At 41.3% G+C, this 22,735-nt stretch overlaps 1 protein-coding gene across 4 annotated transcripts in view; it reads right to left on the bottom strand.

Annotated features, from left to right (window-relative positions):
* Positions 1 to 473: 473 nt before the first annotated feature.
* The window catches only part of larp1 (La ribonucleoprotein 1, translational regulator), a 51,697-nt gene continuing 29,435 nt past the window's right edge, over positions 474 to 22,735 (bottom strand). For 2 of the 4 annotated variants that reach the window (XM_080041212.1, XM_080041215.1), the window contains 17 exons: positions 22,294 to 22,447; positions 20,930 to 21,064; positions 19,557 to 19,703; positions 16,887 to 17,049; positions 11,083 to 11,227; positions 10,171 to 10,345; positions 9,704 to 9,885; positions 9,044 to 9,133; positions 7,888 to 8,214; positions 6,351 to 6,474; positions 5,890 to 6,095; positions 5,574 to 5,680; positions 5,155 to 5,312; positions 4,883 to 5,027; positions 4,578 to 4,687; positions 4,358 to 4,485; positions 474 to 4,130 (listed from right to left, as the gene is read on the bottom strand). In XM_080041212.1, the coding sequence (XP_079897338.1) occupies positions 3,882 to 4,130; positions 4,358 to 4,485; positions 4,578 to 4,687; positions 4,883 to 5,027; positions 5,155 to 5,312; positions 5,574 to 5,680; positions 5,890 to 6,095; positions 6,351 to 6,474; positions 7,888 to 8,214; positions 9,044 to 9,133; positions 9,704 to 9,885; positions 10,171 to 10,345; positions 11,083 to 11,227; positions 16,887 to 17,049; positions 19,557 to 19,703; positions 20,930 to 21,064; positions 22,294 to 22,447 (2,745 nt within the window). In that variant the 3' untranslated portion in view covers positions 474 to 3,881. The remainder of the gene's footprint in view (positions 4,131 to 4,357; positions 4,486 to 4,577; positions 4,688 to 4,882; positions 5,028 to 5,154; positions 5,313 to 5,573; positions 5,681 to 5,889; positions 6,096 to 6,350; positions 6,475 to 7,887; positions 8,215 to 9,043; positions 9,134 to 9,703; positions 9,886 to 10,170; positions 10,346 to 11,082; positions 11,228 to 16,886; positions 17,050 to 19,556; positions 19,704 to 20,929; positions 21,065 to 22,293; positions 22,448 to 22,735) is intronic. The other 2 variants (XM_080041213.1, XM_080041214.1) reach the window with 2 other exon arrangements.

Genomic DNA, 22,735 nt, shown 5'->3' with positions numbered 1-22,735 from the left:
CTTAAAAACATTCACATGACTTTTTATTCGAAGTCATGTGGAGTAAGGCACTTCAAGCTCACCAGTCCACTGTCTTCTTTCTGCTCAGACAGAAGACAGATTTGCACTTTTTTCTATGACCTACGTGGCACTTAAACAAATGCTTGAATGTAAAATGTGTCTGTGTGTAGTACAGGAGGCCTCAGTAATGGTTGTTTAATAAGAAATGAATGTTGAAAAAGAGATCTTATACTGTGATTGATACAATGTCAACTGGACAATTTAATATTAAAATCTTGTAAAAAAAAAGAGCTGGGAATGATTTCATGGTTTTTTCCTGTAGTTTCCTAGTGTCAGGACATCAAACAATAATGAACCCTTCAAAACAATCTCTTCATACATTCATATAGTAATAACACAGCTTTAGTAGTTTCTTTCACACACATTATAGAAATAATCAGTCAGAAGCCGGCGTTTGAGGTTTTTTTGTCCGTTTTGTGTTTTTTTTCTTTATTAAAGGAAAAGCATAATTACTACAAATTACAAATAACACTAATAGCGAATCACATCAGCCTAACAAAGCAGATATTATGAATATTAAATGTTATAATACAAGATCTCATTCAAGTATTTTACATTTTATATATTTTTTTTGTTCCTTTTTTCCTCGTTTTCATCTTTTTTTCCTCATGACAAAGCCTAGGATATAGTAATGCAATGAACTATTTGAATGGTTCATATACAGTTCTCTTATTCATATGGCTTTATGGAATTTTTGTCCTTTTTTTATTTTCAGTCTCATAACCAGCCATGTTCCTCTTGAGCGACATCCCAAAACCCCAGTCGGGCTCTTTTTCCCTCTCCTCTTTCCGCTCTTCTCTTCCATTCTACGTGCATCACTCATCTCTCCAGTGTCCGGCCAGCCTGGCCTTGGTCGAGTTAAACTGATGAGCAGAGGAGTGTGGCGCCCCCTAGAGTTTGTTTGGACAGCTAACAGTAGAGTCCTATGTTGAAAGAACTGAAAACTCCCAAAAACACCTGAAACCCTCAAACTGTCCGGTGGTGTCAAGGTGGTGATCACATTAGAGGGAGAGAACATGCCACTGTCCCAGGAAGACGGAAGGCCCCCTAGTGGCAGTCTGCCGTGTCTGCAGCCACAAACACACCAGCTCAACCCGTTCAAAGGCTTTGCTGGTTTTGGAGAATGCATGAGTTTTTTTTTAATGACTTTTCTTCTGAACATTACGTAGCTCTTGTCTTTAAAACCTCGGGTAAACACTTTAAATGCATCAACTGTAAGCCTCTTGAAACTGATCCACATCTCCCTGATAAAGATAAACCAACAAAACATTAAAGAAAAAAAAATAAGAAGAATAACTAACACAGCTTTGCGTTTTCCTGTTTCCAAAACATTTCTGGATTCAGAAGAAGAAAGTGAAGAACAGAAACTCTTAACAGAGGACACTCTGCAGGGACGTCAAGCAACAGGCCAAAGGGTCATTACAGAAAAAGGACCAAGATTCAAAAAATAAAAATAGACACGTGTCCAATTACTCCATCTAATAAACTGTCCGGCTTCATCCAAACTCTTGATTCCATTTTTTTTTTTTTTTACTCCTGTGACTGTGCTGTTTGACAGTAAATAAGCTCATCACTCGTGAGCAAAAAATCTTTGCAACAAACATTGCGCTATGTCAACAAAAAAGTAGGTAATTTCAATGTGTATTAAGACTTTTTTTTTTCTTTCTTCAGAACCCCAAAATCAATTCATTTCTATGCATTTTTTTTTTTGCGTCTCTGCAGAAGTAGTGTTTTGCAGGAAAACCCAGAGGCTAAAGATTTACAATTAGTTTAAAGTCATGTTAACAGTTTGCTGTTGGAAATGCTGCTCGGTCACCTTGGCAAAAACATCTCGAGTAAAAGGAAGAAAAAAGAAATAAAAGGAAAATGAACTGAGATTTCAACGTGAAACACTATAAGCTCACAGATGTCGTTTCTGCACTGAATACCCGTCGACGCCCTGATGTCAACTTTCCCTTTTGTGTTGTGAAAAATCGTGTTCCCGTTTCTGAAATCCACGGATGTTTTTTTAAACAGCCCGACACAAACCCCGCCATCGTAACAACAGCAACAACAATGCTAGAAACACTGCAAATTGAAATTAAAAAGCATTAAAAAGATAATAATGAGAAGGAAAAAAAAAAAGTTAAAGAGTACATACACGTGTAAGGCAAATATATAATCTGTTCTATAAACAAAAACAAAATAGCAGGGAGCTGTAATAATTTCTCTTCATCTGTCAAATTCACATTTACATTAGTGGAGGAAAAAAGAAAAGAAATCTAGTTGATATCACCAGCACTCGAGTTGGATAAAGATTTGAATTGTCCAAAGTCGACTGTAGGAAGAGTGACGACTGAACAGAAGAGCGCAAACGAAAATAATCCAGTCTTGACTTTTTCTTTCGCCACAGTGAGAGCATGACATGTATGTGTCTGCGTGTTTTTATATACTCAGCTTGCTCCCGCTGCTACGTGTGTACCTGCGTGCGCCTGCAGCCGTCAGTGTTCATGCCTGTAGCTAAATGATGTGTGGGTGAAAACCGGGGAAGAGGTGGGGAGCGCCGCGAGGCCCAAAATCAGCATCAAACTTCTGTTTAAATGGTGAAGATTCGAAGGCCAAAAAAACGTCTGGAGCCTCGCCGGGCGTCTCTCCACCCAGAGCACCTGCGACGGAGCGCGACGGCCACTCCTTCGTTACCATCGCTTCTTCAAGTAATCCAGAATGTGATGATTCCAGTCGTGATCGTCACTGTTGTCAACTGATGGATGGATGTCAAACGGATGGATGAACGGATGGATGCAGCTCGTCTTACGGGAGAGGAAGTAAGGGGGGGAGAGGGCGAGAAAGTCAGGATTCGCCCTTTCTAACTCTCCACCCCGCTCAAGTGTTTTAGATTTTTTTTGGGGGGGGGGGGGGTCAGGGAAGGAGACACACTTCCAACAGGTTTGACGCATTTTAGCACAAAAAAGCCACGACTTGCAAACAACAGGGAAGAAGAAGAGCAGGACTTTGTAACAGACCGAGTGACACTTGGAAGACAGTTCAGAAAAGATGATGGAGGGAGGGGGGAGAGGGGGAGGTTGGGTTTGGGGTGGAGAACAGTTTGGCAGACAGAGCACCACCTAGTGGCCTCTGCTGGGAACGCTGACTGGATAAATGAGTGATTTTCAATGCTGTACAATCGACAAAAAGGTGGCGGGCACAAGAAGCAGTAAAACCATTAAAATAAGGCAACTTTCAATGATCGTGTCCAAACTGAGGGATTGGTACAAGTCTTTTTTTTTCCTCTCCTCTATTTTTATCATTTGGTTCTTTTATATATGTCCAGCCATAGAGTAAATCAAATATTTTGAATTTTCAGCCCCTTCAACTGAAAGCACTGGGGGGCTCTGCGGATGGAAATGTCGGTTGCTGGGTTCAAACCGCTTTGGTCCGGTTGGATGGTGTTGGGAGCCTCCAGACAGCCGGCCGGCGGGGCTTTTCAAGATGCTCAGTGTCGTTCAAACTATTTCCAAGTCTGCAAATCTCACCACATGCCGAAGAAATAATAATCATAAATCTGAGATCTGGACGAGGAATCAAATATTGTTCAGACAGCAAGACAGTGTCAATCAGAGAGGGGTCCAAGTGGCAGAGAGAGGGGGGGGTTCAACATAAAAACTTTATAACTAATTAAATAATTTGTCTTCCTTATTTCTCAAATCAAAAATTGCTATTTCAAAAAGAAAAAAAAAATCTCATGCTTGAATGAAGAACTGTCGGCCCCCCCTCCCCCCTCATGTGGCGCAGAGAGAACCAGTGACTAGCAGACGTGGTTGAGTTGATCCATGTTGGTGGAGTTACTTCAGTGTCTTGGTGTCTGCTGCAGCGGGGTCTTTCTGGCTGCTGGGTTTGGCCTCATCCTTGGTGGTGGCGATGGGGGCAGGACCAAGGTTGGGTCCTAGGCTGGCCTGGAGACTGGGTCCGAGGGCAGGCCCTAGGCTGGCCTGGCTGTGGGGCCGGCTGCTGCTGGAGGGCAGAGAGGGGTGCCGGCGCCGACCGTCCCCGCTTGACGAGTGTCTCCTGCGGCCTCCTTCCTCCACAGGCGGCTGGAAGTACAAAGAACCAGTGGGGAGATTAGACACATTACATTCAGTAAGTATAATGTGAGAATGCTTTAAGATAAGGGGTGTCTCGATCATATTTGAGGTCACGATTCAATTCGATTCTCAATCTTTTTTTTTTAAGAACAGATGGTTAAGCCATTTTAGACTAATAGGCCTCAGTGTCAAATTTAAATAATAAACCCAATGTGCGAATACAATATTCTACTTACATCAATTCTGAAATCTTCCAGACGTTTAAACTTGCTCAAACACTCCTGCAGCTTGGGGTCGATCTCCATGGTCTTGGCTTTGGAGTATTTAAGGAAGGCCCAGAACTTCTCCAGTCCATAAAGCTGGCCTAAAGACAGCAGACACAAACAACAACAACAGTTAGTGCCAGTGGATTAGATGAAAGGCTCAGATGTTGTTTGTGACACTGTGCACACGCACCAGTCTCGTAGTCCTTCATGGTCTCCTCCTGGAAGTCCTTAAAGATGTCTGGTCTGAACTTCCTCTCTAGACCGTAGCTGTAGTACCTGAACAGGCACTCCAAACCGTACCTAAAAACACACACATTGAGTTATTGACAAATGAATAAGCATTCTATCAATTACAATAACTGAGATTAAAAACAAATGCAGGGATAAGGACATTATCAGAAAGTAGAAAAAATGCATCCAAGTTACTGTCAAACTGCGTATGCCCTTAGTTAAGCAATTATCGATGGAATTACGAATCAATGTTAAGCCTCCCACCTGTATCCTTCTTTGCCGTCCTCCACCACCAGCTGTCTGAACTCCTCGTACATCTTCCTGTTGAAGTGATCGCGCAGGAAAAACGACCAGAAGCGGAAGAGTGTGTTCATCTCCTGTGATTGGCCAATTCCAAGCCGCTTGCGCTCTGTGATTGGGCAAGTAGAGAAAGTGAGGAGGGTTACTATATAATTCATGTTTTTGTTTTGGTTTTGGAAGCACACAAAGAAAAAGAAAAAAACGCAGAACAGTGAGTGAACAGGGTTTGTGTTTACCGTTTAGGCAGCGCCGGCGGTACTTGTGGTAAACGTGTTGCGTGAAGCCGTTATCCTTGAGCAGCTCGTGTGACGGGTGCTGGAACTTGGGGAGGGACTGAGGCGTGCAGCCGATGTTCCCCATGACAGGAGTGCCCTCTGACGGGCTGGCGTTAGAGCTGAGAGGGGAGCAACATCCACAAACATGTTAGCACTACTATCAGATTGTCCTGAGTGTGAAGTTTCAAGTACTGTAGAGGTGGGCGATATGACTCATATTTATATCATGGTATTTTTAATTTTTTGGACGGGGACAGTATTATATCAGGGTATTACTTTTTTGTGCAGCCTAGAGTACTCTCTTTATGTCAATACATTTAATGAGTTTTCTTTAGCTTGAGGTTTGGTACCGACCAAAGGAAAAGTTAAAGGGGTCTCACCTGACGGAGGCGGTACGGGAGCGGTGCTCTCTGGAGTCCATCACCCAGCCCACGTGACACTCCATGGGCGGGTTGGAGCTGTGTCGGGTCTTCCTCTTCCTGGGCGTCTGAAAAGTTAGATAACGTGTGTTTAGTGACTCTATAAAAACTTAAAAGCAGGTACTAAAGCATAATACAAAAACACCCCCAGGATCTCCAGGTAAATTTAACATTTTGGAATACCTTTTTTATGCCACGTCAAGGCCATACTGGCAATAATAGGAAGGATATAATGGAAATTATGACACATTTACACCACAAATTCTGTCTTCTTTACCTTGGCATCTACGGGTCGACTCTCCTTCACCACGGGGTAGAAGCGTGGCGTCATGGTCTGGTCTTTGCGGTGCGGTGTGCGCGGCGTGCGGGGCGTCCGGGCACTGCGGTAGTTGGGCGAGTCAGGCACGGTAGTGGGGAGAGAGCGAGCTATCGAGGACGGCTCGGGGGCGCCAAATAGTTTGTTCGCCAAAGCGTCTGTGGGGACTGAAGGGAAGAGGTTTGATAAGTATCAACGAAAAGTCTTTAAGAGCAACTCACTTTTATCTAGGCAAATTCAGAAATTACATATTAAAAATTAACTCAATAATATACTGAATTGACCTGAATTCAAGACAGTTTTCTTCTGGAATATATTATTTTCAAAGATAATACAAATATTGGTACTCAATTGAAGCTATTCTTTTTGAATGGATTATAACACCGGCTGTATGCGTCTTCGTGTGTGTTGGCGTCTCTTACTCTGCTGGGGTTTCGGGGGGCCGGGGGGGACTTCCTGGTTGGGGTCGATAGGAGGTTCGGGGGTCAGGCATTCAAACTCTTCGCGGCTGATCAGGTGGACCTTCTTGAAGTTCTCCACCTCTTGCTGTTGAATGGAAAATAAAAGACGTTAATATCACGAGAAAAACCCCTCCTCCTTCTGGTAGGAGAAGAAAAATAAAAACATCTAAACATCTATATTTAAAGATGTGGATACAATTGCTGAAATGTGCCCATATGAAATCCCAACACAGAACAATTTTCACAGAATTTCAAAAAATAAAATGTCCTCAAAAAAAATAAAATAAAAAAGATCAGAATTGTGAACTGTTCTGATACTCTTTCCCAAAACGTATACAGTAGGATAAATTAAAATTAAAATAGAAACTAGAACTGGGACATTAAGGAAAAACAACAGGATGAGAATGAACAGACCTTATCTGCAGTAACCTGGAGATTGAGATGCAACAGCAAAACATGGCTGCCAGAAACATTTTTTTCACCTTCATGTTGACGTCTTACTGATCGGATAGCAATGAGCTTTTCAACACATTTCCCCAGAGCTGAGAGCACCTAATGACCAAAGAGTTCCTGCTCCACCTACAACATACCCCGTCATGCCACCAAACATCCACAGATCTCTGAGCGTCCATCTTTGTGTCCCCCCTGCAGCCCGTCAGCCTGATCCCTCAGGCCGAGGCCTCGAGTGTGGGGGTGTATATAACAAACGCCCTGTGTTCCACACGCCGCTGGATGTATGCTGGCCGGCACGTGAAGCGCCCACACAACAGCACAGGCACACAACAATGCCACAATGGGCAATAATGACAACAACAAAAAAAAGGAAACTTTGTGTTGTGGGTCAGAGTTTCCATATCCAGAAACCACTCCAACCAAAGAATCGATCTACTCACCATCTGGTCTTGGGCAGAACAAGCTCTAATGACACTGATGTAACGTGGAAGCTTTCAGAAGAGCCGTGACTACTGGTGTTATGTCATCTGGTGAGGGCTCATGATTGACATTTTATAAATATATATAATTGTTTTGAACACATCTTGGTACCATACTGTTTATTCTAAAAAGGGCATGAGGACGCATATATGTTGAAAGCAGTGGTTTGTATCTGTCTGTAAAGATTGTTTGTTTAATTGTTTCAAGGACAATGGGCTAATGAGATTTGGAATGAGTCAAAACACTGTTTTCGAAAAAGTGAAGAGTTTCATTTTGTGGGAAATTGAATGAGCCTTGAAAGTTAGAGGAAAAGGCAAAAAGACAACAGAAGATGTTGACAATTTGAAATGCTTGTGCTCTGAGTATTACGATGTGTGAAAATGTGTTTTCTTTGTTCTTCCACTTCAATTCAGCGACAACATAAAGTATTTGGTTTGTAACTGCGGACCATACATATTCAGATCTTATGGTGGCTAGGCATCCTTACGATCATATTTTGAAGTAGATCCTTGCAGATAACGTATAATAAGTCATCATTCATGGGTTAACTGAAAAGTGAGCTCACCTTGATGGTGGCGTACTCTGGCTCGTAGGTGTCATCCCAGAGGTCCGATTCATAGTAGAAGAGCCCGTCGTTGATGACTTTAACCAGCTCACTGGTCAGTTTGGAGCGGGAGGTGTGGTGGCCCGTGCGGTCTCCTCCCGGGTGTTTCTTCAGGTAGGGAGGCGTCTGCGTCACAATCAGGATCTTGTTGACGTCTTGGTCGTCGATCTCTCCGTCCGTCTCCTCGTCAGACCAGTCGGTGAAGGTGTTCCTCCGTCCGTCTATCTGCTCCATCTCCTCATCAAACATGAAGTCCAGCTCCTCCGGTTCGTCCTGCTCTGCTCCCTCCTTAAAAAAAAAAAAAAAGAAATTCGGCGAAACATTTATTATGAAAACATTTGTTACGAACGGCTGCTGGCTGGTATACATGGTATTTATAGATATGAAAGTGGGATCAATCTCTCAAAGACAAAATCTGCCCTTGTACCTGGCAAGATGACAAAAAAACTTTTATATGCACTTCATCTTCAGTTATGTCTTGTTCAGTCAGCTTAGTTTTAGCTTGTATAGACAAGCTAAAAGGCGTGGCCGGGTAAGAAGTTTACCATCTAACCAATTAACTATGCTAATAGAGCGTCAAATGAACCGTCTCGACAGCAGTCTTTAGAAGTGTGATTGGGATGTTGTAATTTTTGGAATGCTGAGATCAGAGTTGTGAAAAGTCATCTCCATTGATGTTTAGTCAGAGAAGAGACATGAAGATCTCATCACCTCTACAGCACGCTCTAGTGTTAACTAGAGGAAACAAGGGGAGAAAACAGCTAGCCTTATGAAGTCTGCCCTCGTACTCCACAAAATGACAAACAAGTCTTTTAAATGCACTTCTTTTTCAGTTATATTGTCTGGTGCAGTCAGCTGACTGCTAAACAAGATAAGTATGCTGATGTAAAGGAAAACAACCAAGTAGTCATCTATCAAAATGCCACAAATACTTTGTCAAATGTGAGGACTTGCGGTTTTTATCCATTTATCATCAAGTTTCTGATGGTTACTAGGAATAAATGACTCATCAACATAATGATAGCGAGATGACTATCACAAATTGCAGCTCTAAGAAGAAGAGATTCTTCAAGTCCAGAGTTTAGCAGCAATAGTTTAAAGCCACTTTGTGACTCACCTTCTTTCCTGGGGTGGCGGGGGCAGGTGAGGGTCCGGGCCCCGGGGAGCCAGAGGCATCATCTTTCTCCTTCTGCTGCAACGAGGGGGCCTACGTCAGTCAACCAGTAAATGGATGGAGGAATGGATAACCACACAAAAATAAGATTAAGATGAGGAGAAGGTCAACTGATTTTAATGAATTTTCTATTGACCAAAAACAATATGAATATGTTGAATAATGTAATTATGTAATTATGTGGCTGCAAACATTAAGCTCTGACTGTGGTCTCTTAAGAAGTTAACCATCTGACCAAGTAAACATCTTACTAAAGTGTCAAATGTACCGTCTCAACAGCAGAACTGACTGGGAATGTAATGTATAGCTTTTATTTATTTTTTTATGCTGAGATCAGAGTTGTGAAAGGTCATCTCCATTGATGTTTAGTCAGAGAAGAGACATGAAGATCTCATCACCTCTACAGCACACCCTAAACATCTTCGTATTTTATCGTGATTAAAGTTGCATTCCAATTAAATTATTAAGACTAATTGTCTTCCTGAAATATTTTAAATAATAAATAAGTTATTATTTATTTACTGCCACGATGTGTCATGATCCATGTAAAATGGAAAACTGAATATAATGTTGATATGGGTGAGTTACGGTCTTGAGTGTCACCTTCTCTGCGCTGGCCTTGGGTCTGGCTGGAGACGGTCTGGGCCTCTTCTTGACCTCGATCCAGGACTCAGAGTCCAGGTCTGGCAGGCTGGCAGACAGGCCTTTGGGCATGGTCTTGAGGTTGGACATGTCTCCATCAGTCTTGGTCTGGTGCTTCCTCGGTGTGGAGGCCCTGGGAGAGCCTGCAGCACGCACACAGGGGCAAACCAATTTTTTATTTATACTTTACTTTTTCCTCAATTCCACATACATTCAGGACACATTATTTTATTTTTTTGCCATTGCAATTGTGCAATGTGCATATAAAATTGGTAATAGCTTAGCTGTGGCAGATATTTATTTAGCAAATTGTGTCATTTAAAGCAATTTTAAACCAGCAAAATATCAACCAAAACGATTGAATATTTTTCATAGTCTGAGTCATATTTGTGTTGATGACCTGATTGGCAGCATGTCAGAGCACTCACCTCTGGGCTCATCAGGCATCTGCCTTGGGATAAACTCTGGGCAGTTGATGAGCTGGGAGAAGTCGGTGTGGGTCTGGTTGGGCAGGTTGAGGCCCGGCAGAGGCCACTTCTCTGGGTCAACCTTCCGACGGATCTTCATGTCAATAACTTCCACTTCCTTACTTTCCTTCAAAGACTGACAGGGAAGAAATGATGGGTCAGTATTATACTATTATCTCTGCATAAAGGCTCTCACTGAGGAAAAAACATGTTGGTGTCTTCTACTAGACAAGATAATGTTTTTTAATGTACAGCATGATGTATATTTGAGAGATTTGCTTTTATTTTATTTTTTAAATGTTTTGTTTTTAAATATCAGGATTTAGATTCCAAAAAAAATAAGGTTACGGTCTGACCAAGTAAATATCTAAATAAAGCGTCAAATGTACCGTCTCGACAGCAGTCTTTAGAACTGACAGGGAATATAGCTTTTTGTTTTTTTGGATGCTGAGATCAGAGTTGTGAAAGGTCATCTCCATTGATGTTTAGTCAGAGAAGAGACATGAAGATCTCATCACATCAACAGCACGGGGTTAACCAGAGGAAACAAGGGGGGAAAACAGCTAGCCCTACTTAATCTGCGCTTGCACCTCACAAAATGACAAACAACCCTTTTAAATACATTTCCTTTTCAGTTATGTCTTATTGTCTCAGGCCATTAGCTTAGTGCTTTACAAGCTAATGATGCTTATTTACTTTTCTATGATTTTGTTTTTAATTTATTGATCAGATGTTTTCCTAATTATTTTCAACTTTTACAGCAATCAAAGTATTTTTCTTTCCTTGTAATTTCTGTGATTTTATAAATGGTTTGGAAGTCGCTTTGAGTAAAAGCATCAGCTAAATGTAATGTAACAGTTGAGATGTGCTTACTTCCATGATGAGGTTGGTGTCGGTGGTGAGGGCCTGCACTCTGTGGAAGCTGGCCACCAGTGGGACAGGCAGGAAGCCCTCCAGGTCCATCTTCCTCCGCAGGAAGAAATCACGCTCCAGGTTGTCCAGGCTGAAGTAGTATTCACTACAGAGAAAAACAGATACAGACAGGGTTCAACAATAAGCGTTACTTGATGGCCCTGGGAAAGTAAAACGCCAAGTCGGGCAGTAACTATGACAACCCGCTTGCCCAAACAGACAATTCTTGAAAAAAATAATCAAATAATATTTATTTAATTTAATTTTTTAATAGCGCCAAATAAAAACAGAAGTCATCTCTACGGTCTATTTTCATATAGAACAGGTGCTATTTCTATTCATTAATAATCGCTAAGCCTATGTTATTTATCTTTTTTATGTGGAAGTATAGCCTCGTGTCTACTGCCTTGCTTTGCTCTCTCCTCCGCTGTTTTGTTAACGGGGCGGGGCTCCACTGCCGACAGACGCACACACGGTCAGAGAAGATAACTACAGCATTTAGTTCAAGTGCAAGAAAGTCCAAAAGCCAACGAGTCAATTTTAAATGGAGTGAAGTCGAACCCAACCGTCTGAAAAGTAGCGAAAATATCCGCGTAGCCTATATTTATAAGCACCCAACGTGAAACTAGCACCATGTGGCGAGGATGCTAACGTTAGCTCTGCTGCAAGCCATTGTAGGCTAATATCCTACTACCAGGTCAAAACAAACATCCGCAACAGGCTGCAGAGGGGAACATCTTACAGCATGCATGTGGATCTCAATTAACGGCGTTAACGCAAACCCATTTTAACGGCGTCAATTTTTTTTATCGTGCGATTAACGCTCTTTATGGTCTAGGAAACGTTGTGGTTTTTTCACAAGCTGTTGAATCAACTAGTAATGTTAGAACAACTGAAACACCACAAACTATTCATATGGCTGGCAGGTAAGTTACTGTTAATTCAAACGGAACATGTCTTGCAGCGTAATTTCACATTAAAATCATTTAACTGGCAAAACGGCGAAACGTCAAGTCAATTATGACTTATTTTGAAGCAGAAACCGGAACCTAGCACTTCCTAGCTCAGCTGCGCGACCTTTACTCATGGCCTTTACTAGTAGCTTCTTCCGTGTGTGACTGGGACTTCGCGGAAAAGAACAGAAAAGAAAGCCTGTCATTTGCAAAAGTCTTAACTTATAACCCTGCGCGCACACCAAAACCCCCATGAATGTTAGTGGCAGCCGCTGTTCTGACATTTTCTGCTCCCTCGTCAGATTTTGCCATTCATTAATTTTCACTTAAATTTTCGCTACGAAGGGCGAGCGACTGCCTCGGCTGCAGCAGCGCCATGGCAACCACCTGTGTCCACTCCACACAGTCTGAAATAAGCCGTGAATGAAAGACTCCCAAAACATTTAGGCCTACAACAACCAGTTTCATTTAGCCTTAATACTAATTTGTTTTATATAGGCTAGCCTATCTTGTTTTATGGTTTGGTTTTTAAATAAAAAAAGAAGAAGTTCCAATTATGTTTGTGAATGCTGTTCTATGGGGTGGGGGGGGGGGATTACATTGTTATTTGCACTGAATTGCAAATTATGATATTTTAGAAGAAATACACTGAATTACAATGGTGTAGACTCTACTTGTAATTCAGTGTATTTCTTCTAAATATCATAATTAGAATGGGTGTGATAAGAGCATTTAAATGAGAAAAAATAATGGGACAAAAAGAAATCAAGGGACATTGAGGCTAGAATAGATAAAACATTAATTGCGAATGAAATTAAATATTTTAATCGTTTGACAGCACTACTATATATATATTAGAGGTGGGCATAGATTAATTTTTTTAATCTAGATTAATCTAGATTAATTTTGGAATTAATCTAGATTAATCTAGATTAAAATGGCTCATTTGAATTCAATCATAATATGCGTGTGCTCCCTAAATAATGACTCAAAGTAAGTCTTTGAGAACGTGTTTCTCAAGCCAGGTGGCGCATCAGACCAGGGGCTCATCTCCTGTTTCCAACATGCATCACAAACTGCTTGAGGAAGCTGTTCTACTATGATAATTGGTGATGAAAATAAATAATGTTCAACAAGATGTTACTTAGTAACGAGTAACCGGCATCGGACCTCTTTTTTCAGTAACAAGTAATCTAACGCGTTACTATCTCCAAACCAGTAATCAGATTAAAATTACTCATCAAAGTCACTGTGCGTTACTTTTTCTGTAATTTTCCTTAGTGAAACATTTTACATAACTGCACAAATGACTGCGATTGCGATTTTATGTAAATAAATGTGCACGCATGTGTCTCTAAACGCTCCAACTGCTCCAACCGCTCCTCTCGTCTTTTTGGTAGCGCCCCTCGTCTCTGTCATGCAGCGTGTGTGTGTGCGCCTGTGTCTGTGTGTGTGTGTATGTGTGCAGCAGCATTACGGCCGAACTGTGGCGCAAAACAAAGTTTCCCCCCCGATGAAATATAGCGTCTGCTATGGGGATATTTAGGATTCGGGTACGGTGACGTTGACGTTGAAGAGATAGAAGTGTTTAAAACTTGGAAACTTATAGTCACGTGGCGACCGGTGGCCACACACACCCACCCTGCGTTCCAATACCCGATTGTGTCGTGGGCAAGTGACAGACCTGCAAACTCATAGGAGGTGAAAAAGGTGACAAACACCCGTCCCTTCTAGGGGGGTCGGGTGTTTTTCGCTGTCCAAACGATTGGCTATTGTTAAATATCATTCACACAACCAGAGTTCTCCACTATTGCCTCCAATGTCCAGCTGGGTGAAAATAATAGCCAGCTGAGATCCTGACCCTCCTAGGGGGGTCCGGGGGTATGCCCCCCCGGGAGATTTTTTTTAAACTTTTTAAAGTGAAATGCATGAATCTGGTGCACTTTGAGAGGGAAATTAAGAGGCTAAATCTGAGGAATTTTGTGTGAACAAATAATTTGGAGACACTGGGTCGGATGAATTAGAAGCTTCTTGGATTTTCCATTAAAATGTTCATTTAAAATAAAATATTATGCAGGGTCCTCTGGGTTGGGCTTGGTGCTCTTTTTCTTTTATGGGACATATTTCTCTGTAATATAATGAATGCATTTAAATGCAGTGAGAGGAATGAAGCAGAAGAACTCTGTTGTCCAGCTATCTTTTTTTCCACAGATGAGGCTGAAATAGGTTATACAGTGCATGGGCATCTGAGGCCCATTTCCAAATGTTTTTAAATAAACTCAATACACACTGGACGTGAACGTGACGTGATCAGTTAAACTTGGATTACCTCCCAGATGAACTGATTAAATTATTGGGCTATTAACTAGGCTATCTAGATCAAAACATTGTATTATTATTTTTGTATGATATAATAATATGATGTTAATATCAAACACACAAACTAAAAAATAAAAATAAAAATAAATTGGGGGGGCGGGGAGGGGGGGGCTGTCGGTCGGCTCTGATTGTGAGCGCACTGCAGACACTTCATTTCTGCAATGTGCGCTCATTAAACTGTCAGCTTCACTTAAGAGTCCTGTGTGGGTCAACAGTGCAGTGCAAACTATGCAGCATAAAGTTATAACATTCGTCTACGACCGTGATGTTAAATCACCTTCACACAAAGTCTCCGCCCCAGCAAAGCAGCGAGTCGATCGCTGTGACGTTGAAAATCACCGGGACCCGGGAGACCCAGTGAGCGAGTGAGACGCCGCTCAGAAAAAACTCTGTGGTTTGATGGATGAAATCAGTCGGGGATATCCTGCCCGTTAACTTTGTCTACGGGAACGGCTTCCGCGATCTTTTTCTATGTCTCGAGTCTAACAGAGAGCCATGTCGGCAAACTGACAGCGCGACTAAATAAAGGGACTACAGTGAGCTGCGTCCCTCCGTATAGTTTCTGTTTCAGTAGGCTGTTACATTAACCTCTGAAGCATTGACAGTGTTTAATCAAAGCCTCTAATTTTTTATTATCAAAAGGGTTTTGATTGAGACTTTTAGCCAATTCTAAAGTCTGAACACACAGCGGCAGCAGTGATGCTTGTGCCCGATCTTAACGCTGATTGGACAATACTCATGACGTCTACCAAAGATGTTTTATTGCCAAGATAACGATATTCCCTTGTCTCACACTACGGTAACTCGCCCACACAGTCCAGTCTGGGAAGCGCTGGCTGACTTCTCTGGCAGCTGCCGGTACCCCCCCCCCCCCTCCCAAAAACAAAAACTCTTCGGATCTATACGATTCACGTGGGTCATATATTTTGATTCTAAACGGCGATTTTCGCCGAAAAGCGACGAGTTTGCAGGTATGAAGTGATGGAGAGAGAGAGCGGCGGGTGTGTGAGAGAATAAAGGCTCCTCAAGTGTCAACAACGGCCCCCGGCTATTATTATCTCCCCTGAGCCGAACAGGAGGTGGAATAAGAGATTAACGGCGATATTTTTTTTATCGCCGATAAGAGTCTTGCATTAACGCAGCACGTTAACGCCGATAACGGCCCACCACTAATATATATATATATATATATATATATATATATATATATATATATATATATAATATTATATTATATTATATTAACAATTTACTTGCGTTTTTGTTGTTCTTTGATAACCACTAATAAAAAATATAATTTTATAGGGGCCATTAAAAATGTACTTTGGGCAAGTACAATTCAGACCAACGTTTAAGAAAAAAAGCTTAAAGTTGAACCCTGCAGGTGGTCAACAACATTAGCAGCGTATACCCACAAATCAGCATTTTATTGCAGTTTGTACATACATTTCTCCTCTCTCAATTATTCTACTTAGTTTCTAACATAGGAGATGAGATGAAAACAAATGAGAAGCACACAGGACTGATTTATCTAATGACCCAAAATAATATTGGATTTCCAAGTGTTTTAGACGTGACCAAAAACCTCAGAAGGAACCACTAATGAGAAACAGAATATTTGACCGGCTTTCAAAGTCTGTGAGTAACTTGATACAGATTTCAGCTTGAAAGGGGCACTGGGTTCACACTAGGAAGCTCCAAAAAAAACGAACTGCTGCTGGAACACGGTGTCTTCATCGGCAAAACAATCATGTATTGTGTCAGTGTGGCCATTTACAGCATAGCAAGATGTGACTACCTCCCTTACTGTGTAAAAACCTTTAGAGAATTTTTTTTTATCCCCTGATCTAAAATAACTTCCTGAACAGTTTAAAAAAAAGAAAGAAGAAGCTTGTAGTCTGGACTGTGGTTCAGTAAGAAGTGACACTGGGGCGGCAGTGGCTAAGTGGGCAGGGAGGTCACCTCTGGAGTGCAGGGTCAGAGGTTCGATCCCCCGCCTACCCGCCACATGTCGAAGTGTCCTTGGGCAAGACATTGAAGCCCGAATTGCTCCTGTTGGTTAGCGTGCACCCTGCGTGGTAGCTGCTGCTATCGGTGTATGAATGTGTGTGTGATTGGGTGAATGTGTACAAAACAATGTGAAGCGCTTTGAGTCTGTGAAAAACCAGGGAAAAGCGCTATATAAGTGGAGTCCATTTACCTAGCAGTCTTTATAACTATGACTTTGAATTTATAATATTTTAGTTGTTTTGGATGCTGAGATCAGAGTTGTGAAAGGTCATCTCCATTGATGTTTAGTCAGAGAAGAGACATGAAGATCTCATCACGTCTACAGCACACACACACACACACACCTTAAAAAAACCTTTTTACCATTATTTTTTTACCATGTTTTGTCACAGCCCTGGTCTCGTTCCTGTTCACTAAACTTACATCTGTCTCTTGATGTAGTCCTTGAGCAGGTCCTGGTCCGCAGAGAAGAGGTCGTTGCTGCTCATGTTGTCGTAGTAATAGGTGACCGTGTTGCCAAACTTCTGGCCGTGGGGTCCGTCTTTCGTGTCGTAGGACTTGTAGCCGTAGTGATAGTCATAGTGGCCTTGATAGGAGAGAGAAAATTGTCAAGTAGGATCAGGCAGCATCAGTATTTAGTCGACTGAAATGTTTAACTTTCACCCTATTTTTCTATTCAAATGCCAGATCCTGCCTCCAAGGAATATTTCACAGCTGTTAAGACCATTCACTTTGACATTAGTTTTCCATTTTCTGTTCTAACTCATCCGTTTAGTGTTTTCATAACATCTCTTTCTTCACTAGTGAATCTTTTTGTGTTGTTTTTGTCACGCTCTTGGTTAGGATTTGATGGTCCGAGATCACATCATGTTGTGAAATTACAACAAATGTTTGTTTAATATAGCCAGGAGCAAGTCAGTTTTGTATAAGGATAAATAACCTAGATTTTTTAAAACCTAAAAGTCTAACCATTTCATAATTGAAACCCTCCTGAAAAATTTGCAGGTCATGCCAAAATGCATTTCAAGTCAAATAATAGAAATAGGAGAGCAATAGACTACTGGGGCTTGGTTAAAAAACTATGGGTAATAGTAGAATTAAAACTGTCACTATGCTCTTTTAGTGGAATTAAAAAACAGTGTACTAACACCTACATCCAATTTTGTTGCATGTATTGAAAAGTAAAGAATGTGTGTTTGAGTGTGCGCAAGTATTTAGGAGCGCACACATGCGAGAGTCAAGTAAACACACAAGGACAAAGTTCATCTGCTCAGCATTAACTCTGACCGTTTCTTCTGTGCTGCTCAAAGTCAACAACAAAATCCCAAGTAGACGGGAGGACGGTTAAACTGAACCCTTTGGACGACCACGCTTGTTTAGAACTCCGTGAAAATGGAAACTTTGTTTTCTCTCACTTAGAAAATGTCCCAAAAACTAAGAAAAAACAAATCGGTATTGGTTCTTTCTCTACAGTAGTTTTGGGAGGGGAGCGAGGAAGGAGGAGGCAGAAACCACAGACAGAGACACAGAGAGAGAGAGAGAGAGAGAGAGTTAGGGAAGACAATGTGTAGAAAAAAAAGAGTGAACAACAGGGAGGAGAGCGGGAGGATCCTGCCAAAACCAACAGGCCTTTAGGGAAACCTGCTTCTCCTACTGGATCCGAGGCCTTTCCTTTTTCCTACGCTCCTGTGGTTGTTATTGCACTATTTGGTGTTTTTACTGCAGACTCTGTGGGGCCCGTTTAGGGGGTAGCCAACCACCCAGTTTGAGAGCAGTCAGCCCTTAAACTCAACCAAAAACAACTCAAAACTTAACAGCACTGTCAGGTTGGATGAAATAAGACATTTAAAACAAGTAGGTTTGACAGTTAACAAAATAAGTTTGTTTTCTTGGTCTTGACTGAAAGTTGGAAGAGAATATTGATTCCAATCTGATGTGTGTAAGCTGAATGTAAAACTACTACCAGCAGTTGGTTGGCTTAAGTATTAATACAGACAGAAAGCAAAGGCAATGACTAGCATGACTCAGTCTAAAGTTCTAAAATAGCTCTTATCAAAACCTAATGTCTTGTTTGTTTAATCCAGGAAACTGTCACTGCTGCCAGCTCTTGTTCACAAAGAAATACAGTAGTTCAGCTTTTTGCTATTTAAAAGCAGCAGCATCTGTTAACAGCTAGAGAAAACTATATGGTTCGATGCATTTGAGTGTTTCTCTCAGTGCCTCGCAGCTCGCTCTATGGATCGGGTCTGATTGTGCACGTGTAAGGCTGTGTGCGCTTGCACTTTGCTGGCTTTATTGGACGGCAAGGCTTAACTAATAGCATACATCTTTAGCAAGTAAGTAGCCAAGCCCCGTTAGGTCCTTCAAGGGGTTTAAGTAGCCAAACAATGGATGTTGTGTTAGTTCTTACTGTGCTTAACCACTCGACCACCGCACTGGGCCGTGCTTTGGGAAGTGGAACGTCTGTTACTAAAGGACTGCGATGTAGTCAAACAATAAAAAGTATCCAAGATATTATTATTATAGTGCTTATATCATTTATGTCTAAAGTGTTTACATGAATTTTGTTTGTTTGTTTGTTTGCGTTGTAGCTTCAATGCTGAGATCAGAGTTGTGAAAAGTTCTCTTCATTGATGTTTAGTCAGAGAAGAGACATGAAGATCTCATCACGTCTACAGCACGTCTGCAATCTACAAGCTGCTTTTATAGTGTTAAAAGAACGGCCTTAATCTTTTGTTTAATACAGTATTTACATTGTAAAAAGTTTATGCTCTTGTTCATCGGTTCCCACAGTATGCTGAATGTATGCAGGTTCATGTATGTTTTTTGTCAAACACACACACACTTAAATTTGTTGTGTACTGGCACTAAAAAAGAAAGTTGCCCACGTAGCACAGTGGCGAAATCCTCACCACGGCTTTGTCTGCCAGGATTGTTTCAGGAAGCAAAAATAAAAAAATAAGATGTTGACCACAGAAGAAAGGCCAAGAAAAGAAGCTTCTATAACTAAACAGTTTTGGAAAACAGAAAAACTGGTGGTGAAGTTGTATTTTTAGTGTTTTGTATTCTTCTCTCTTCTATAAAAGCACATACCTCTGCCTCGGCCTCTGCCCCGGCCTCTCCCTCTCCCACGTCCTCTGCCCCTGAAGCCTCCGCGGAACGGCGCTCCCTCGCTCTTCACACTGGACACCTCGTCGTGGTCGTCACGCCACTCACGCTCGTACTTCTGACTGTGCCAGTCTGAAGGGAAACCAACAACAGTCTCGTTAGCACAAACACAGCTATACCACACCGGACTAGTTAGAAGAAAAATTACCAAAACAAGTTGTGAAAACTGAAGAATGCCCTTTAGAAATATATATATATTTTTTTTAAATGTATTTATCCGAAGGTTGTTACTTTTAACTTGTAATCTTATGCATACCAAAAGATCAAATGCCTTCTTAGACAGCAACTAATTCAATTTCCTCATTGAAGATCATAAGCCGATTTATTTATACTGTGAACATTTACATTGAAATAGCTGAGCTATCAAAGCAGAAGTAGCAGATTGGTAGCAGCACACACATCCTGCTGCTGAGTCATGCACGCTGTCTCAGCTTCATGTCCAGTAATACAGAGATACAGTAGTGTGTGTAAGTGGTGGAAGAAGTATTCAAAAACTTTACTACTAAAACTATCAATGCCACACTGAACATATTTCACAAGTAAAAGTCATATATCCAACATTTAAGGAAAAAGTATTTAAATATTATCAGCAAAATGTTCTTAAAGTTTTTCGTGGTGCAGTAAAAATGTTCCATGTCGGTGTTTTCCTATTATATATCAGATTTTTACTGGATTCATCTTCCAACCGAATCATTGTGCATGTTCCATTTTGCTAGTATAGATATTTAAGGTTGAGCTCATGTTAACTTCTTTATACGCTGTTGGGTAGTTTATCCTACAGCAATGCATAGTAATCTATAAGATCAGTAAATAGTTTCCATAAATTGTAGCGTGGCTGACCTTTAAGAACAACTTATTTCTTGAAATAAGAGCCGTTTTCAGCTTTGTGACGCTGCATTTTTCTGGCTAATCCGATAAAGTTTTTACATGGTTTATTGAAGTTGCAGCTTCCATACTGAGATCAGAGTTGTGAAAAGTTCTCTTCATTGATGTTTATTCAGAGAAGAGACATGAAGATCTCATCACGTCTACAGCATGTCGGCAGGTTAAAACTGAATGATACATCGCCAGTCGATGTAATAAAGGTTACATTTTTATTGGATGTATCAAAACAGACTTTAACAGTGGAGTAAAAAGCTTTCCCTCTGATGATGTAGTGGAGGAGGGTTACTATAGTTGTTTAAAATGGGAAAATGTAAGTGAAATACCTCAAATGGGTATTTAAGTACAGTTAACAGATCTATTTAGTTACATTCTATGTTATCACAAGTCAAAGAGAAGCAGCTTGACAGACTGACCTCTGAGGTCGTTCCTGGCATTGGGCGGCAGACGAGGGTTTTCATTCTGTCTGCTGTTGTTCCTGGAGGCAGAGCGCTCTCTGGGACCTTCAGACTTCACCTCGATCATCAGGGGAACCCACTTCTGCTTGTTCCCTGGTTGGAAGGTCATAGAGAGGAACCGGTTAGAAAGGACAAACACATTCATTGTCATTTAGCTCCTAATTCAGTTTGGCATACTGAAAGGTGTGTAAAGTAACAAGTCAGTAACAGGCATTGTAATGCTTCTTAAAGAACTCATTTCTAAATTGGAAATATATTAGCAGGCTACAGGGAACTGCTAGTAAAGGTACACTTTATTTTCTACTGAAAACTTTAATCTCATATTTATCAGAAGCCGCATAAAAAAAAACCTGGTTAAAGATAAATAAAAAACTGTTGCAGAATGCCTTTTTTTGTTCAGCATTTCTGTTCATCTGTTCAATTTAAAGTGTTATTTAAGAAATATATAAACATAACACTGCACAATGTGTATACACCGAAACTGCATGGTCAGTAGCTTTCCTCAGTATTTATTGGTTAAGCGGCACCAAGTCTGCTGCAGTACCTCTGTCGGACAGCAGGGCGCACCAGTGATCTATTTTTTAGAACAACATGTGGCAGTAGGACTGTTGTGTGGATGTGTGGGGGCCAGTGTGGGACAGATACCACATGCAGTGGGAGAAAGGAAGCAGCCACTTTAAGCGACGTGGCCCTGTGTCTATCTGCTGACTGGGCAGGTGAGGGAGGGAGTAGAACAGTGTACACAGAAACACATCTAAGTGTGGGTGATTGGTTTGTGGAACTGCTTTTACAGCATGTGGCCAAATGTCAAATGACATGTCAGTCAGAAGGCCACAGATATACATTTAAAATCTGGCTTAATATGGTCAGGCCGGCAATGATTGTTTTTTTTATTTTGTTTTATTATTATGTTTTGCTTCAATGCTGAGATCAGAGTTGTGAAAATTTCTCTTCATTGATGTTTAGTCAGAGAAGAGACATGAAGATCTCATCACTTCTACAGCACATGATGATTATTATTTGTAGCCTAGCGGTTAAAGTCAGTCATAGTATAGTAAAGGGAATTCTAAACTTTGGACTTTTTTTGTGACGTATAAAGAGAATTATGAAAACCCCAGGCAAAAAATGATGACTGTGAAAACCGCAACTGGGGAAAACCCCTAAAAGCTTGACTGAGGTGAAAGTGTTTGAGGGCTCAACAAGTCAGTTGGAAGGTGACCCGATTAAAATAAATACTTGATCAATTCCAATAACCACTCAAGTTGGTACTATGAGGCAAAATAAAAATGAAGACATGCCCAAAGCTGTGTCCATATATTCACCTTTTTTCTTGGGTCCGTTCTTCTGGGAGTCGTCATCACCGTTCTTCTCCTCTCCAGAGTCGTCAGACTTGGCCTTCAGGTTCTCCTTGCTCTCCTCGATGCTCTCTCTCTTCTCCTTCAACTCCTTCTTAGCCGTGATCATCTTCTTTGGGCCCTGGAGAGGACACAGGTAGACGCAAACAAGAGGGACATTTAGAAAAGCCCAAAAGGGTTCATTTAGTCTAACTTGAAAAATGGAGACCAAGAATGCTCTTGTATACCGACTTGGTATCAACTTTTAGTGCCTTGACATGTTTCACAGCTGACACTAACGAGGAAGGGTTAGGGTTAGCAGTCGAAACATGTCACGGTACTAATAGTAGCCTGTATACAAGAACATTCAAGTTAGTTCCTTTAGAAAATAGTTGGAGAAAAGCAGTTACAGGACCATCAAGGGAGACAT

This window comes from Ammodytes marinus (assembly GCF_949987685.1).
Source record: "Ammodytes marinus genome assembly, chromosome: 14".
Taxonomy (NCBI): Eukaryota; Metazoa; Chordata; class Actinopteri; order Uranoscopiformes; family Ammodytidae; genus Ammodytes; species Ammodytes marinus.
This window is presented reverse-complemented; position numbering and strand designations above follow the sequence as displayed.